Source organism: Centruroides vittatus, unplaced genomic scaffold (assembly GCF_030686945.1).
Source record: "Centruroides vittatus isolate TY-2023 unplaced genomic scaffold, ASM3068694v2 contig_1773, whole genome shotgun sequence".
Lineage (NCBI taxonomy): Eukaryota > Metazoa > Arthropoda > Arachnida > Scorpiones > Buthidae > Centruroides > Centruroides vittatus.
In genome coordinates, this window is record NW_027121084.1 from 596,483 (window position 1) to 616,109 (window position 19,627).

General features: G+C 26.4%; 1 protein-coding gene across 1 annotated transcript in view; it reads left to right on the forward strand.

The window, feature by feature from the left end:
* The window catches only part of LOC136969250 (ubiquitin carboxyl-terminal hydrolase 24-like), a 135,477-nt gene that overhangs the window by 84,494 nt on the left and 31,356 nt on the right, over nucleotides 1-19,627 (forward strand). Inside the window, exons 28-37 of the mRNA XM_067263338.1 lie at nucleotides 55-140; nucleotides 2,933-3,017; nucleotides 5,149-5,331; nucleotides 9,319-9,512; nucleotides 10,636-10,789; nucleotides 11,683-11,830; nucleotides 13,225-13,380; nucleotides 17,184-17,409; nucleotides 18,401-18,462; nucleotides 18,622-18,807. Of these exons, the coding sequence (XP_067119439.1) occupies nucleotides 55-140; nucleotides 2,933-3,017; nucleotides 5,149-5,331; nucleotides 9,319-9,512; nucleotides 10,636-10,789; nucleotides 11,683-11,830; nucleotides 13,225-13,380; nucleotides 17,184-17,409; nucleotides 18,401-18,462; nucleotides 18,622-18,807 (1,480 nt within the window). The remainder of the gene's footprint in view (nucleotides 1-54; nucleotides 141-2,932; nucleotides 3,018-5,148; nucleotides 5,332-9,318; nucleotides 9,513-10,635; nucleotides 10,790-11,682; nucleotides 11,831-13,224; nucleotides 13,381-17,183; nucleotides 17,410-18,400; nucleotides 18,463-18,621; nucleotides 18,808-19,627) is intronic.

Consider the following 19,627-nt stretch of genomic DNA (forward strand, 5'->3'; position numbering starts at 1 on the left):
GATTAAGTAATTATAATTTTTAAAATTAAAATCTGATTATAAAAAATAATTTAGGAGAAAATGTTGCCTGGTGTTGTGATGTCTTCAGGAGGTCAAGTTTTTTCTATGTTATTTCAATTGGCAATGTTGGAGGATTCCAAGTAAGTATTAAAAACTTCTGTTTTAAAAAAATATAATATTTACATAATATTGCAATTATAAGAATTAAATTATTTGATAATTCATTTTGAAAAAAAATATTATTAGTTGATATGTCTTTTAAATTATAAATTATTTTTAAAAATTAAACTTTTTATTAGATTCAACAATGAAAATATTTATTAAACACTTATTTGCTGTTGTATTCTTTTAAAATAAATCTTTGATTTTTGCTATTCTTCTTTATGTAAAAATTCTGCAAAAACAAATATAATTTTAAGTAATGCTATTGGAAAAAGAAAATAAAAGTAAGGAAGGTATAGTTTTTACAGCATGAAATACATAATTAAAAAGTTTGTCACTAATCCTTTTCTTTGTGTAAAATGTTGGCACAAATGCCACCATGATATGTTGGAATTATATACAAATTTACAGATTCGGAAAATAAATATGTGATTCATATTTCAATAAGATCAAACACGTCATTCCTCTTTCAACTATCTCTGTTTTATTATGGTGGGAATTCAGTACTAGACTGTAATATCTTGGTGATATTTGTTGTCCAGGTTGATTTCAACAGAGTTTTATTATGAAAGACACTTGCCAATACTAAGATGAAAACAACATGCTAAGGACTGAAGATTTTTAGTTAGTATATTGGATGTTGTGAATGATCTTTCAGCACCAGTTGACTATACTACTATATAGATCTAGCCTTGTATTTACATTGGGTTCTACATGCATTGACCATTGTGAGAAGCCAGGGGCACGGGCTGTTCTCGAAATGCCACTTAATCGGCATGGGTTTGTAAAACCCGTTTACGTTGTTGTCGGATGGCTTTAAATCTGATAGGAGGGCAAGTTATTGAGTGGGGAGGTGCAATGGGTAAGTTGTTTTAACAATTAAACAAAGCATTTATTGAATATCTAAGGCTAAACATACATGCAGATTATACAGATTAAATAAGGTTAAATGTGGTTAAAATGCAAATTATTTACAAAAAGACCAGCAACTACTCTAACTTCTATGTCACATGCCTAATTTCCTTATTGCAGAGAGAGAGTTCTCAGATTTCTAGCCCAAAATACCTCTCAGTCTTAATGGGGAGCCTTATGTGACAATCATTCTTGTATGGAAGATGTGGAAGTCTTAAGTGTCTTCTTCTGTTGTCTTCTCAGACAGGATCAAGAGATGGGAGACAAAAATGGACACTAGCTCAAGAATAACTTCCTGTGTCGATCACCCTGAGTTTCCAGTGACTCCAGCTTTTATATCATTATTGTGGGAAATGGGTCATGTGATCGTCTGTTGTTTATTATGACTTGCATTCTTTGAAGAGTCGTTTCGTAACAGACTGCCTTCGTTTTGCTATTGCGAAATGAAGGCAGTCTGTAGTCAGAAGTTATAGTTTAACTTTCCCAATTGATTGTTGACATCAGATATCCGATCTGATGCTATGCGATGAGTTTTTTCCTAACGATGGATGTTTACTTTAACTTCTGAAAAAAATGTTTTAACAATTACAAATTTCTAAAAATTTGGGCTCTTAAACTGTCAAGCTCACACCATAATTTACCCTTGGTTTTTATTTTATTAATATTTACAGAATCTTTCTGCATTATCCAACTTTGATTGAATAAATATCTTCTCTGTTGGGAGTTTCCTTTCTTACCTTGAGGATCTTTTAATCCTTCTACTTCCATCTCTTCACAGATGTCACCAAAGGTGACAAGCATTTTGTTGTAGCATTCCTAGCCAGTTCTGTTTCCAGGATTATTCTTATTCATGTATTTCATCAACACTGTAAAATAGATAAATATGTTTGAAGAGAATAATGTTGGTTTTTTTTAATATTCCTGCATCTCTTCTTTGTTCTTTAGCTCTTAGAGTTATCTATATCCTGTTATATATGAGCATTGATGACTCTAATCAACTCTGAAAATATGTTTACAGTATCTCAACATTTCCCTCAGTATCTTGACAAACTGAATGCCCAAAAGTGCTTAAAGATATTGAATTTATTGTTAACATGAAGCTTAAAGTATAAATCTGTCATTCTAATTAACCCTCCCAGCTTCTTCATTTTTTTCCTGATTTGTTGGATTAAATTCAGGATTTTCATCTGGACAGGAGCAAAATCTTTAAACTTAAATGGCTAGGACTGATAGAAAATTGTGTATCTTATTATTTATTCTTGTTATTAACTTATAATACTTTTTGGTGTTTGTGAGGTTTTGTTAAATGTCCATCTTTATACAAGGTATTTTTGATAGAAAAGATTTAATAAAAGCTTGTTAGATATGCATTATATTGTGAACTTACTTTGAGTACTAAATTCTGTAATAATTTAATAGATAACAAAGAATTAATTGATACTTCATTTCTGTTTTGATTACTTCTATACTTTTAATATTTTTATTTATTGATACTTCACTATGACACAAACAAATATAAACCAGCATAACCACTCATTTTTAAAGAGTATAGTTTCATTTTCTCTAGGTTTTGTAGAAATCTATCATATTTGATCTAAAAAGTTTTCATTGTTTTTTAAATTGCAGCAAAAAATAATTTAATAGCAGCCTGTATTAAGGAATGAAAAACAAAAGTAATTTTCTTACAATTAATGTTAACTTTTCCAAAAAGACAAAATAACTTACTAAAATTATTCATTTAATCTTGGTATGTAATCATTAGATTATATGTTATTAAACATTGCAAATTTTTCTGTAAGCATTGATTATTTTTTCAAAGAAATATAAAAATTATTGTATAACTTTTATAATTTCTTAGAATATCAGCAAGAATTAGAAATTTGTTACATTTAATTCCAACCGATCCTACAATATTAGATTCTCTGGATTCTATAAGTGTAAAGGTGAGTATTGTTTAAATTAATATTTCTTGTTGTTTTTTTTTTGAAAGACAATATTAACCTTTTTGCATCACAAATGAGCATAAATAAGAAATTTAACATTATAACAGATGAAACATATTTATTTAATTAAAAATTTAAAATAATCTTGTTTTTAATTAATTAATTAATAACATCTAGCGGACCCAGCTACGCATTGCTGTGGCTCAAAATGTATCTATTATAAATGTGTAACACTCCCCACGGGGGGATTTTGAAAAATACCTTTTTAGCGTACATTCTGTTGACATACCCCATTAAAAGGCAATCAAAACTGTAAAAAAAACGCATGTAAAATAGTATAAATAGAAGCTGAGTTCTTCACAGTAAGACTTAATCCTGTCCCTCACCCCTCGTTGGGGAGAATTTTGACATGTATATTATATAAAAATACATGTGTATTTGAATGCAACGTTGTATCAAAATTTCAAAGGAATCGGTAGGAACAAATGAACATTACATTTATATTTATATAGATAGATAGATGACCTGCTTTAGTTCATCCAAATAATGCCTCACAGAAAATCAAACTTAGGTCATTGTACTCACGGAGTTAGAGCCATCTGTTGGACATAAAAGCATTAATCCTGTCCCTCTTCTCTCTGGGGGAATTTCGACATCTATATTATATAAAAACATGCCTGTATTCGAATGCAATGTTGTGTAAAAATTTCAAAGGAATCAGTGAAGAACTTTTGGAGATTAGCTATTAGGAACAAACAAACATTACATTTTTATTTATATAGATTATGTATATATAATAGTATGTATAAATTTTTAAATTTTAGGTTTATAAATTGTGTGTGTATTTATTTTTTTTAAAAATGAAAAAATCAAATCAGTTACTATACTATTGAATTTTTCATAATAAATAAATTAACTGGTAATTTCATGCCAAAATTTTTAGACATGAATTAAAATGAAGGTTAATGTGAGCCTAGGTATACAAAATGACGGTGCTTCTGGTCGCCATCTTGTTTGCACACGCAAATGTGCAAACAAGATGGCGACCGTTGACAATAACATAAACGCGCCTATATTTAAACTTTTTTAAAACTAAACATTTTTAAAACGTAAATTTGCTACTTACTTTTTCTCCCTGCTTTTGGTTACTTTTCTTACTCTTGGACCAGAAACGAAAAATAAAAAAGTCATCATACTACCTATAAATTCAATCGATGCATGGACGAAATGAATTACGAGATTCTATACATCAGTGATTCGAACAAAATTTGCCTGTATTGTACATAAATTTTACTCCTCTTAAGAACTGCAGTCTTACGATTCACATCTCTTGCCTTTTCACCTACGATAGGCAGCATCTCCATAGAGGGTGGCACCTGCGATCCACGGCCACCTAGTCTTCCATGAGTCGTTCACGTTGACTTTCGGGTTGGAAATCACTATTACATATCCTTGGTTATGACAAATTTAACTTCTCGTTTAATTCAAGTTTAACTCGTTTAACACACATTTACACACTTTTAAACACATTTAACACATTTACACACTATAAACGCACATTTAAACCATGTTTAAACACATTTAACTCGCATTTGCACACTTTAAACGCACAATTGAATCACATATAAACCCTTTACAAAATTTTTACCTCACTTACACAATGTTAACACACCTTTAATATGCTTTTATGACATTTAACACGCATTAAACACATTAAGAACATGTTTAACATGTTAATTACCATTGATAAACTTTCTTCCTCGATAACTTTAGACTTCGAGTAAATTGTACAAACTTTAAAAAAACATAGACACTTTTAAAAAATTAACAACGTGCATAATCTGTCTACATCGTAACCAAAATTCGAAATTCACATTATTTCTCGTGTTTCCTGAACGGAATTTTTTGATGGATATTTGCATACGAAGGCATCATTATCAGCGCATCTACATTTCTTTTCTAAAAACACTTGCCATCGAGGTTACTGGAAGCGCCGCCATTTTGTATACCTAGGCTCACATTAACCAGAATGAATTAATTTTAAATATAAAACCTTAAATTGTCTTATAAATTATTTATGTTTATAAAATGTTGAAATTCAATTTAATATTTTTATGATAAAATTTTAAAGCAAAAATCAAATGAAGCTGTTTCTCCAACAACTGATTCCAATAAGTACAGTCCAAGAACAAGCCCTAAGAAAACAATTCAAAGTTCTCCAAAAGAAAAGCCAGAAGGACCACATGAGATTTTGAGGAATTTGTTTGATGTAAATGTTCAAACATCTCCTTTTAAACTCCTTTATAATCTAGAGGTAAGGAGTGTAATCAATTTTGAAAAAATCAATTTATTTGTATTGTGAATTGAAGTGATTTGGAATAAAATAATTAATATAAAGTTTGTAAAGTAATTAAAATTAAAAAGTTTTTTTTTTCAAGAATAATTATTTCTTAAAGCATTCATTCAGAACAGTTTATAACTTTTCTTAAATGTGTAAATACAGTAGAACTGGATGTAACCAAAACTTGGGTCCAGAGACATTGCTTACTTAGATGTCTAGCTGTTAAAAAGTTTCTGTATATTTTACAATACTTGATGGTTTTTAAGTACAGTCAGTCCATGATATTTTACCACTTTATCATGACCATTTTATACTTCTGACAGCTGAAACTGTCCTATTAAAAATTTTTGTTATTCTAAACAGTTGGCTGCACTTGCTAATGGCACAGTACAATAATCAAATGTTTAATGCAATACTATATAAGCAGATAAATAAAAACTATATAAAAATTATTGATAAGTTTATTCATGTTTAACTATAACTTGAATTTGTCATTAGCCTTTAAAAAGCAAAAATGGAACTAATTTTTTACAGATCGCTTGGATCAGAATTATCATTCTAATTTCAACTTGTATGCATATGTGAATCTTTTGTTAAGAAAATACCATAATTAATTGATTAAAATATTAAATTTTGGTTTGAAGTGCAATTCATCAAAAAGTTTTGCTGTATTGTATTATGGTATCTGTGCACAGTAACTGATTACTATATATATATACACACAGTATTATATATGCTTATTCATGACCTTTGGAATCACATCTTATCATAATTTTTTTTATATCAGTTTTGCAATGAGAGTTCCAGAATGAAAGGCAGGCAGTTTCTTTGTAAGTTAGGGACTCCTTGTAATTGATTGCATTTTACATTAACATTATATATGTATATAGTGTATATTTGGCAGTAGAAGCATTAAGTACTATTTTTTTTATACTAAATTTAGAAATAAATAATTAAATGTTTTTAAATACTTAATAGTGCTTGTAAATATGGAGAAATCTTGATATGATCGGGTTCAAAAAAAACCACACAAGTGATACAAATGATAAAGCCAGATGAACTATCAGGCTAGAAGTGGGCTATTTAATTATACAAATACAGTACTCCTCACTTTAAGACCGAGTTCCGTTCCGACAACTACGTCGTTAAGCAAATTGGTCGATAAGCGAGGAGGTTGCGCCGGGAATATAGGATCGTTGTAAAATTATACAAATTATGCAACAAACTTCAAATTTATTCATAAAAAGACTGTTATAGTATGCTATTAGCCTGTTATACTACTATAAGACTATTATAGTACACTTAGTGTGCATGTCACTACTTGCCACTGACCGACACTCAAGCTGAAAAAGGGGATTCCCTGAATTGCAGGTCAAAATTTGATTGGTCATAAGTGCGAGTGGTTGTTAAGCAGACAGGTCGTAAAGTGAGGAGTACCTGTACTAGCTTGTTACATCTAGCTTTGCCTGAATTTATAAAGTACCAGTCACAGTAAATTTCAAAAATGTATGTGGTTAAACCCATTTTAAGAACATTATCAGAATAAACTACTTAAGAAGTTTATAGAAAAATTATTAGAATTAGTTTGGTTTATTTGATTATGGCAATGCAATATGTGTGCAATCTGATGAGGAGATGCCTCCTGGGAGGACTTCTGGCCCCTATTTAGGTGTTACTAATGTAAATCAAACCCTGAAAATTCTACATGGCCAGCCCATTGGCAATGTGCAAACCCACAACCAACTACCAGTGTTTGGTGGTTTTATCCACTTGGCCACTGATGGGCACTTATTAGAAAGTACCATTCAGAAATGAAAAAACCCAAGTTTATAAATGTGGATCATTAAATACTTATATAGTTGTCACAATGTAATACTCTTGACTCCACACAGGTGAGTGCTTTATGCTATCTATTGCAGTAATGATATAGCACATGCACTTCACGTTATAACATTGTCACAGTAATTAAGAAATATAATATTTGTATTTTTTAATTTTATATTTTTTTATATGAATTATATTTAATTTATTATTTAAAAAAAATTTTTGCTATTAGATGATTCTACATGTAAAACTAGCAAATTGAATATAAACAGAGTTTATAAATATATAAATTTAATAATTAATAAATTGTTCCTCGAAGTCAGATTAAGTCAAAGTAGTTTTTACTTGTTTTTAAAACTGAGAATAATCTTTATTTTTAGTATTTTATTAAACAGAGCTTAATTGATATATAGAAATCCAATCAATATTTTGAGGTGGACTGTATGACATTAAGTTAGAAGTGTGTTAACATTACTACAAAGTTTTGTAGCAATTGGTCAAATGGTCTAGGAGTGTATAGAGAACAAACAAACATCCTCATTTATATATACAGTAGAGTGTCGTTCATCTGAAAGGCGATTAACCGAAATGTCAGTTAACCAAAAGCGTTCCAGTTGGACTGTGTCATGCTGAATCAAACATTTTTGATACTAGATTAACTTCCAAAATATAATTTTTTTGTTTTTATATTTTTCAATATATTTATTTTGTTTGTACAAAATAAAGAAATAATTTTTAACAATACAATAGCATGGATTATTATTTTTAAAAATTTACGTTACACTTAACATCGATGAAAATTCAATGCAAAGTGACACACAACGGAGAAAAATTTCAAAATGGGATAGGTTAATATATTTTTTCATACATAATTGGTTATCCGAAAAATAAGTTATCCAAACAACTCCAGTCTCCAATTGATTCGGATAAGCGACGCTCTACTGTATATATATGGATATGAGATTTATACAAATTTGGATATATATAACTAAATTTGTATAAGTAAGTAGGCAAGTAACATTCCTGATTATGCTATTTAGATTTTGCAAGCAAGATTTTTGCTTCTTTTTGCAATACATGACTCATTTGATTTATTTTATTTCTGTTAGTCTTCCTCCAAAATTATCCGAGTTCTTAATGTCTCTTTTCCATCATTCAAGGTAAAATATCAGTCCCAGTCTCCTGAAACTTGATGTGATTAATGCTGGAGTATAAAAATGGAAATGTCATTTGATAAGTTTCAGGATGCAAAGAAATCTTATTGACACTGAAGATAAGCATGGTAGTTTTTAAACGATATTCATGGAAAACATTTAGTAAATTGTTCTGTTTACTTAAGAGAAGTTTTGGAAAATATTAAGAAATTTTTGTTCCTTTGTCTGCAAAAGATAGTGCCCATTTATTTAATGAAAAAAAATATACCAATAGTCAGTCTTATGACTATATTCGTAAGACCAGATTATTTTGTCCACTAATTACAGGTATTCACTAAACTTAGGATTCACTGGTTGGAATAAAATTTTAAAAATTAAGTGAGAAAGCTATAAAAATGTTAAATAAATAACTGTTTGTTTAAATCAGGTGTTTCAAACTCATTTAAACACGGGCCATTAATGCAACTGGTAAGATTCATGCGAGCCACATCACATTTACAAATTTTCTTAAAATTATAATTCGAAGTGAGAATGCAGGAATATAGATAGGGCAAACACATTATGTAGTTCAGTGAATTCAACTCAACAATATATAAGTGCTATAGTATTGCTTTTATTTAAACATTTATTTTATTTAATGTACATACTTATAAAACTAAAATTAATTGTTTTCCTCCTCCTTTCCAATATCTGGATTCAAAGACTATGAACAATCTTCATTATGGCAGATAGATGTTTATCAGTGAATCTTGATCTGTAAGCCGTTTTATTTTTATTTTAGAGCATCACGGCCATGTGCCACAAAAATCACATTGGGGTCCGCATGTGACCCACAGGCCGCCAATTTGACACCCATGGTTTAAATGATTAAACAATCAGTATTTGCTAATAATAATTTATATCTTATAAGTTTTATTTTCAAAATTTTATATATTAAATTTATGTGTTATTCGAATATGCTAAGTTTCATTTTTTATTGTAGGTTTTATGTGGTAAATTAATAGTAGTTATGCAAGATGCAGCTACTATCCAAAGTGCTCAAATATTTTGTGAAGATTTTTTAAATGCAGGAGGATTAAAACTGGTATTAGGAGTTCTGCAGAGAGACAGTATGCCCCCTGAAGTAGATTATGATATTCGACAAGGCTGCTACTTAATGGCATTAGTTATAGCTAGGTAATTTATAAAATCTTTTAATTTTTTATGCATTAATTTGATATTTTATATAAGAATTTTATTTAATTTTATATAAGAGCATTAAGATGTGAAATGTTGGAGTTGTACCACTGAAAATAGTTAGGGTTGGAGCACCTACTATTTTATACTCATAAACAGATGAAATATTATTTATATGAACTGTCTTAATTTAATTTAACTTACTATTTGTTATTGTTGTAACTTTGCATTATTTACAGTATTATGAATAAGTCCAATTTTTAATTTATTAAAAGAATTATTTAATTTTGATTATATAATATTTTCTTTGATTTCTATACAAGAGGTACTGTACATATTCTTTTGACATCTTTCAAAATTATTAAAAATGGAAATTATCTTTTTCTATTTAAGTAATTCAATTTATGTTTTTATAGAGGAGTTTTAATCATTTCAAATACGTTTAAGTGTTATATTAAACTAAAGTTGTTAAGTATTTTTTTTTTCTTAATTGTGATAAGGATATTTAGTATAAAAATTTAAAGACAATTTTAAAAAATTCTTATAAAATAAAAAATGATACAGTAACACAAAATAAAACTTTAAATTATCTTTATTGTTTTCAATTCAATTAAATATTGTTTTTAATAATTTAGAAATATTTCTAATTTGTTTTTAGTATATTATCTATTTCAAACTCAGAAGTAAATTGAACATTTCAACTTAATTTCAAACTAATTACTGAATTCTATTTTTTTTTGAGTTTTTCTTTGTTAGCAGTTAAAACTGCTAACAAAGAAAATTAAATTACATTAAATCTGCACGTTACCTCTTCAGATGGATGATTTATGAATCAAAAGTACTAAGACATGAAAGAAAATATAGCTAAGTGACTGTGAATTCCAAAAAAGCAGTGGAGTTTCAAAAGCAAATATACTGTTAATTTTTTCTTTGAAGAATTAATTACAGTATTTAAACATTTATCATTAAGAAAAGTATCTTGAAATCTTTATATAAATCAATAGTTTTTATTGTAAACATTAGTGATAACTGATTTTGTTGGCTTTGTTGTTCTATTGTTGTTTAAATTTTTATTATAATATATTCTAATTAGTTTTCTAATTTCATTTTTTTATGATTTAAGGTATCTTCTATGTGGGCAGACAGGATTAGAATATGGAAATATACCTCATAGCTTGGGATGTAGAATGAATATTAAAAAAACTTCTCAAGCATGTTATTCTGAAAATATTGTTAATCCTAATATACATCCTACAATTTCTACCAAAGCAATACAGGTAAGCAAATATAGTTAATAAGTTGAAATAAATAGAGCAGCACAGTGAATTACCATTCACAAGTAACATAAAAAGTACTAAAGAGAAATTTTATTTTACTAATAGATAAAATACTGAAATATAAGGAATCTAATTAGTTTTGACTGCTATATATTTATCAAAAAGTATTATAACTTATTACAGAAATAATTTTTGCTTAAACATTGTTGAATTAGTTTTTAAAATTAAACTCAGTTGTTATAGAAATGAAGGCATATTTTATGATATAAACAAGCTTCTTCAAAACATTTGAATCGCTTTACTTCACAGGAACTAGTTGAAAAAATATATTTATTTTAATTCAAATTTAAATTCTAATATTGAATTTAAATCTATTAAATTCAATATTAGAAGTTGCTTATTTAAAAAATTAAATCATTACAGGGTTTTACTTACAATAAACAAATTTTATTCAAATTTAAATCCAATATAAATAAATATTATATAGATTGACATGTTATTAATTTTGTTAATAATTAATAATATAATTACTTTGTAAAATAGAAATATTTATATGTAGGTAGTCATAAAATCCAAGTAAAAAATACAACCTATGGCAATGAATATAAAATTGCTTTATAATTCTTTCAGTATATGAAGTATTAATAGAATAATAATACTAATTTTTGCCATTTTTCCCAGCTTTTTAAATTTATTTAATGGATTATCTAAATTATTTAATCATTATAAAAGTCAACTGATTGTCATATGTGTAGTTTTATATAATGATAAATTATTCTAATTATTAATTACATTTATAATTAATGATTAATGTTTTGATTTTTTAAAATATTTATAACAGTGTGTATTTATGTGTAACAATAAATTTTTATTATAATAACTTTTTAAAATAGACTTTAAATATTGGTGAACTGTTGGAAACTTTATCATGTATTATGAGAGTTGCTTGGGCAGCAGCAGCTGGTCAACTCCATCTTGCAAATTGTCCTCTTCCTAGTAGTAGTCATTTATCTGGGAGAAGAAGTAGGCAGAGTAGCACAGGTAATATAATTAAATTACTAAATTAAAAATATTATATATTTTATCATATATTTATCAGATATATCATGTATTTATAACAGCACTTTTCTAAAATATTTGTTTATTGTAGCTACTGAAATAATATGAGAAGTAGACTATTGTATTGACAGTTATTATTCATACAAGTCATATGTTTTTATTTTGTATTTATTTTAATTAATTATTAATTTTTGTCCAATAAACTGTTTAACTTTTGTAATTTTTCTACTTAGTATATGTCTATTATGCCTGTTGAAGTATTAAATCTATGATACTATAAGTATGCTATATCAGATTACATATTTTGTTACATACTATTTTTGTTAATATATCAGATATTAACAAAAAATTAATAGAATCAAGAGACACGAGAACTTTTTGGAAACAATAGTAACAACATTTATGGGCTATACAATATTGTCAATAGGTTATTGAGACAATATATTGATTGTTAATTAAGCATTAAGGCTAACTAATAAATTGAAAAAGGCATATAATGTTAAAGAAGAACTATAATTGTAGATTATAATATCCTAAAAATGTATAATTAACCCCCTTGTAACAGGCTAATGCCTACTACGTTAATAAACTTAATTCATATCAGATTACATTGACCAAGATGTATCTCTGAGGGATATTCATTTTATTTAATGTAAAAGTTATTTATGAGAATGGATTAATTGAATTTAACATATATTTAATTTTTGAATTGCTAAAATTACAACCAGGCTGATTATATGGGGGTAGGGGTGCAAAAATAGGTATATTGTTGTTATTATGAAAAAAAAACATGCAGGAAAAAACATTTAACTTTATGCATAAATTAAATCAACTATAAAGAATATGAAGTAATAAAAGATAAAAATAATAATGAAATTAATTAAACCAAATATCTGTATATTTATTCAAACTACTTTTACATCCTTTTGGATAAAAAAAGAATAAGCAAATATTGAATAAAATTGGAATATATTTATTTTAATTAAGTTTCTAGACAAATGAAATAATAATATATGAATATTTAAGAATTTTACATTACAGTAGGAACTTAACTTTTATTAGAAAGTTGAGAAAAGAACAAATATATTAATAGAAGTAGTAGAAGAGTAGAAAAGAAGAGATATATCAATAATCATAATAGTATTGGCTATTTAGCAAATGATAAATGGAATTAGTGAGTGTTTCAAGTAATCACTTGATATAATAAATATTAAAAAATTGATGGAAAACATTTAACCTGAAATAGAAAATTGGCATTTCTAATACATTTTTTTTTCCACTAATTTATAATGAAATTTAATGCTGTTTATTTTAATTTTTTTTATTTCATTCTTATGCATTTTAAATATAACATATATTTAAATTTTGCTCTAAAGGAAGTAATGCAAGTAGTGGAAGCGAAGGTGAAAGTCAAGGACTTCATAGTGGTGTTTGTGGTCAACAGGAATATGTAAGCAGCAAAGATTCTCTTTTAGCCCAAAAATCCTTAGAATTTCTTGTTACTTGTCTTGAATTACGAACAGATGTTTTCAGTAAGTAAAATTTTCATTTATAACATAAAATTAAATATATTTTAGATAATTTGATATAAAAATGTAAATTTAAAATATTGTGTTGCGTAGTTGTAAATTGATTTTAAAAGATTATTAAGAATGCTTTTCTTCTTGTAAACATTTTTAAAAATTATACATCATCATCATCATCATCATCATCATCATCATCCTCTTGCACTCATATTACTAAAGTAAAATTAGAAATGCTAATATTCCATATTTTACAAAGAACTTTTATGCAATAATCTAAGAAAAAAAAGTTTAATCAAACTCATATAAGAAATCTTTCAATTCTTTTTCTTTCAATTTTTAATATTTCTAAACTTACAGTATGTTGAATATTTTACCATCATCAGCTATAAGTCTTACTTATTTTTTAAATAGTTAGGTTAAAGTCTTTTAATTGAGTTCTTATGTATTAAGTAAGAATATTAAATTAAATCAGTTTGCTTTAGTAAATCACTTTACCTTTAGTAGTAGTAGTAGTAGTAGTAATAATATAGGAACATTTTTGAAAATATTCAACATATTACATTAGTATTAGCCAATACAGTCTTTAAATTCATTTATTGAAACAAAACAATAATCATGAAAAAATTTATTCAAATTAATTTACTAGAATATAAGAGTCTCTTATGTACAGTACATATTTTAATCATATATCAAACATTCTTGTTTGGCAATAGTTACAATGAAAAATATGTCTTTTTGATTAAATACTTTGAACTTTCTTTTTATTTGCAGATTTTATGAAGATTTCAAAAATTGACTTTTTTCACTATATTTTACTTCTCATATCTCTTAAAATAAGATTTCTGATTAAATATATCTTTTGATAATCCGAAACCATGTCATAATTCTTCTTTGTTGGTTAAATGCTATGTAGTGTAATAAATTTGAACACTTGGCATTCTTTCATCTTTTATTTTAGTTTAGTTCAGTTCAGTGGTTTTCAACTGAACTAAAATAAAAGATGAAAGAATGCCAAGTGTTTAAGCAACAAAGATGATTATATCTTTATAAACTTATATATTGTAATTACAACTACTGTGAATTTATGAAGTAATAATGTTTATTTAAAATTATTTACAAAGCCTTACATTGATATAAATTAATATGAAATATTTAATTGGAAATATTCATTTATTCATTAATGGCCTCAACCTAATAAATATATTTATATATACAAAATATATGATTAAAAATATATGCAAAAAATTTCAGGGATTAGTTATTTGGATAATTTTTAGTATAAAAGTTCATATGTTCAAAATGGCATCATTTTAAAGTTACAGAATGTTTTGTGTGTGATCACCTGCACCAATATATTCAATATTGAGTATTCTCCACTACATTGATTGATGCATGTGTGAACTGCCGGGGAGGTAGAGGAAGTTGACACTCCCTTTTTGGCAACAGGTCGTTGACCTTCTCACTTGTCAAGATGATGCGTTTACGTTAATAGTCTCGAGGGGATGGGATTGTTCTGTCCAGTCGAGTGGAAGGAGAGAGGGGTTCGTTGATTTGGCACAGCAGATATCCAAGTAAAGGACGACATCATTTAACAATGAAATGTCTATTTAGTTAACCAATAAATTGTTATTACAAAAATCTAACATCAAGGGAATTTAATATCTCATCCCTGTTTAGTAGTACTAATTTACTAATGCGCAACGGGGCCGGGAGAGAGTTCACATGAGATGGTTCCATACCTCTTTAATAGTCTGTATATAAATTGGCAAGTCCAGATGAAAGAATGCCATGTGTTTAAGCAACAAAGTCAGGCAAGTTTGTCTGGCAATAGTTACAATGAAAAATATAATGTCCAGACAAGTTTGGCACCAAGGTAGAATTAATCCAAATACGTGACTTGTTTGCTGGCGATGATCGACTCCCCGATGGGGGAAGGAAGCATCTTTTATAGCTTTGTGATGGGAAAATCGGTCATGTGATCAATTGTTATAGATGATAAAGGTTATAGGTGTTCTCGGGACCTAAAACAGATGACAAAATTTGGATGTTAACTATAAATTATTGTGCAAATCAAGCTGTATTCTGCATGGAAATGATAGAATGTTGCTAGCTATTTGAAGAGTGTTTCAAGTTGTCCCCGCTAAAGGATTTTTTCTACTAACCCATGATAAAAGGGAAAGGAAATTAATTAAAATTTCTTTAGGAAACTTCTGGATTTCACACATGCGATCACACATTAAACATCCTGTAACTTTAAAACCATCCCATTTTGAACATATGTTTATATGAACTTTTATGATTAAAATTATTCAAAGAATTTGCACATAAAATTTTTTGCACATATTTTGAATAAATTTGTATACATATACATGTACAGTACATACATATATGTTCCATCATTATTCTATACTATATGTTTTTAATACTTAACCACTTAAAACTAGCTTTATTGCATTCAGTTAATATCTTTTGATAAATCACTAAAATTTCCATATAAAAATATTTTATGAAAATAGATAACTTGCTAAAAAGCTAACTTTGCTAATTTTACTAGTAAAATTTAAATTGATATTATATTTTAAATGAATAAAAAAAATTTTTTTTTAAACCTTTGGTAATTAACAAAAATTAAGTAATGTTTAAAAGATTTTTAAAACAAAATTAAAATTTAATGTCTAAATTATACTTTTGTTGTTTTAAGAAAATAATAAATTAATTTGATTTAAATTTTTTTAAAACTATTATTTGTGTAGCTCATTCATTTCAATCTATGTTTAATTTTAATGCATTTTTTCATTCTAAGTTCAAAATGATTTACTACTGTAATATCCAACTTATTTCTGATCATCATTTGTCTACATCACAACTTTTTCTTTGTTACTGGCAGTTGTAACGTTTTCCTTTTAATTTATATTATCATACATTTAAAACTATTTTAATACATAAAAAAGTGTAGATTATATATTTCATGATAATAATAATCTTTTAATACTTTTAATAAGAAAAGTGTCAATATATTGAAATATCAAGAATATGCACTTTCTTCTGAATTTTTATTAAGTAGATTTTTTTTGAAAATTCTAAAAGTGTACTCCTTGAAATCATTTAAAAAAAGGAAGAATAAATAAATTTAAAATCCAAAAAATTTGCTCCTGTTAAAAATGGCTGATTTCCTCAGCTTAAAAGGAAATACTTTTTTGGAATTTTATGATACAGATATTTTGTTTACAAGATTTGGTTTATTTCCTGGAACAATGTTTTATTTATATTTACCCAATATACTTATCTTACAGAATAATAATAGAAATAAGATGGAATTATCTTAATTTAAATTGCATTTGCTATTTTCTAACACCTTGGACATTTATACTTAAATATACTTCATAAAATTTGAAAAATTTTTGTTTTCATTCTAAACAGAATTATAAAAGCATTAATGAAATGTTTTAGTGATGATTTATTTTGATATTTACTATTATTTTACATTTATTAATCATTATTGTTAAAATAAAAAGGTTTTAATTTAATATTCATTTGCCAAATATTATTATTAATATGTAAATAGTTATAAATATCAAGTCTTTTTAACTTTACTTTTATTGATTTTTATACTGAAAATTTCTATTGTTATTATTTTTAACATATTAGAGATTATTTTTATTTAACTATTATTAAGAGAAAATATATAAACAGACTTATGATTTATTGTTAGGACATCATCATCATATTACTAAATGCTATTATTGATGTAGAGATAAAGATATATATTTTTACAATAATGAGTTTTTAATTATATTTTTAAATTTCAGATTCATTTTCTACCATGCCATGCGTTCCAGATTTCATTATAGATATGTTATTAAGGTCACCGAGTATAGATGTAAGAACTGCATGTCTTGAACAGTTTTATAAATTAAGTACGTTCCAGTTTTCTAATGCCACCATAAGTCCAAGGCATTTTTTAATCCAGAAGCTTCTAACAGCTCGTCTTCCATTATGGGTTCCTACCAGCAGCACAAGGGGAGCAAATCAAAAGTAATATTAATATATTTGTATTTTAATATATGTATTGCATTTTTATTATAGGAATTATAAGGATTCATTGAATGGAAAATGCATCGGAAGCAAAAACTAAACAGCACATTGTGATATTTTATTCTCTACAAAATAAAGCATTATGTATATATTTTACACAAAAAATAAAATTAACAGAAGATATGTTATTTTGTTTATTAAAATTGAGGAGATTGTTATTATTGAAATAATTAATACAATTATATATTTTTATTGAAAAATATTAGTAATCTTCACTTTTATTTAGTTAGCAAGTTAGTTTAGTTTCAATAAACAGTTCTAAATTTATTTAAATAATTAAAAATTTTATCTACAACATTTTCCTGCTGATAGAAGTCAATTCTTACAATTTTGAATTATCAAAAAGATTGTTATTTGAAACATTTTGAATACAGACGTTTAAACTTCATTATAGGTACACAAAACAATATTTGTACAATACTGTACTCAATATGGCTGTCTGCCAATGACAGTTATGAATATAAGTCAACATTTTAACTAATATTAACAATTATCAACATGAAAAATTTTGTCTGTTTTTCAAACATTTTTAGTCAAGAAAAGATGTGTTTTAAGCATTTGATAGAAAAATTTATCAGAAAGAAAATGGCATAAAGTAGATCTTATTAATAAAGAAGTCCAACTATAGATTATAGTTATTATATACGAAATAATTATATACATTACAATAACATATAATAAACTTTGTAGAAACATTTATAATCTTATGTATGATATTTTCTCAATTTTATAGGTTATAAAATTAATATTAAAGTATTTTCAAAAACTACAAGTTTGATTTTTGCTATTTTTTCTTATCTTCATTACTTGATACGAATTAATTATGCTTGTGTACTTGTTATATGTATGCTTGTATACTAGTTGTATACTTATATGTTTCATTATTATTATATAAGAAATACTGAGGCAATCTTATTTGTTACTTTTACAGATTGTTAAGTCAATGCAGAGAATATTTTGAATTTGTCTGCAGAATATTAAAAGATTTGAGTAGTAAGTTCTTAATTTTATGTATAAAGCATAGAATTTGTAATAAATTAAAAGTTATGAAAAGGTTTTTCTTGAATTTTGAATTTTGTAGAGATATGATCAATAAAGAATGATAAAATTGTTTTATGTTCTGAATAAAAATGTTTTTTTCTTTGTTTTTAGTCATGGAACAACAAATGCTGCACATTGATGCAAAACAAATGGTTGAAGATGAAATTGCTTGGTTACAAGGGTTTTCATCGTCATGTAATCCCGATTTACAAGTAGCAGATAATGCATTATTAGCAGGTCATTTTAATTTAATTAAGACATTATTAACATGTGAAAAGATTAAAAAAAAAGAAATTGGTAAGAATTTAATATATGTATATATTTTATTCATTTACATTAGACCCCCCTATAACACGGTAGATACGTTTCATGTTACATGAATCCGTGTTGTACGAGTCACTTAAATACATGAGCCAATCACAGCTCGTGTGCCGGGCTGTGATTGGCTCATGTATTTAAGTGACTCGTACAACACGGATTCATATAACATGAAACGCATCTACCGTGTTATAGGGGGTCTACTGTACTTATTGCAAAAACAGAATCATAATAATAATTATAATCTTATAATTAAGTTTATACATATATATGAGGTGTATCTGATTCCAAATGGTACTTTTTAAATTTTTGAATTATCTGTGCAGTCTGAATACTATTATAAAGAACTATCAATAAAATGTATTTATTGTTCAAAAACAGTCTCATAGCATTCTACAAGTTTATGTATAAATTAATGTTAGTGATGTCAAGTTTAAAGCTTTAAAGGACTTTATTGAATACTTAAAATTAAGTGAAAGGAAATAAGACACACTTTGGAATGACACATTTCATATATTAGTCAAATATAATTATTCTAAAATCGTTAGATTTTTTTGGAAATTTTTGTTTTGAAAGCAAAGCTTGATGTTTAAAAAAACCTTTATGTAACATATGATATAACACAATGAAGATAAAAAATCAAAATCCTTAATAATGTTTAAAATATTTAAAGCACTAATTTTTTGTTATGTTGACAAGTAATTTAAAAATAATACACAAAACATTAATAAAATAAATTTTAACTTATTGACATTAAAACTATAATTGTTATACAGTATTTTAATTTGTATTTTTGTTT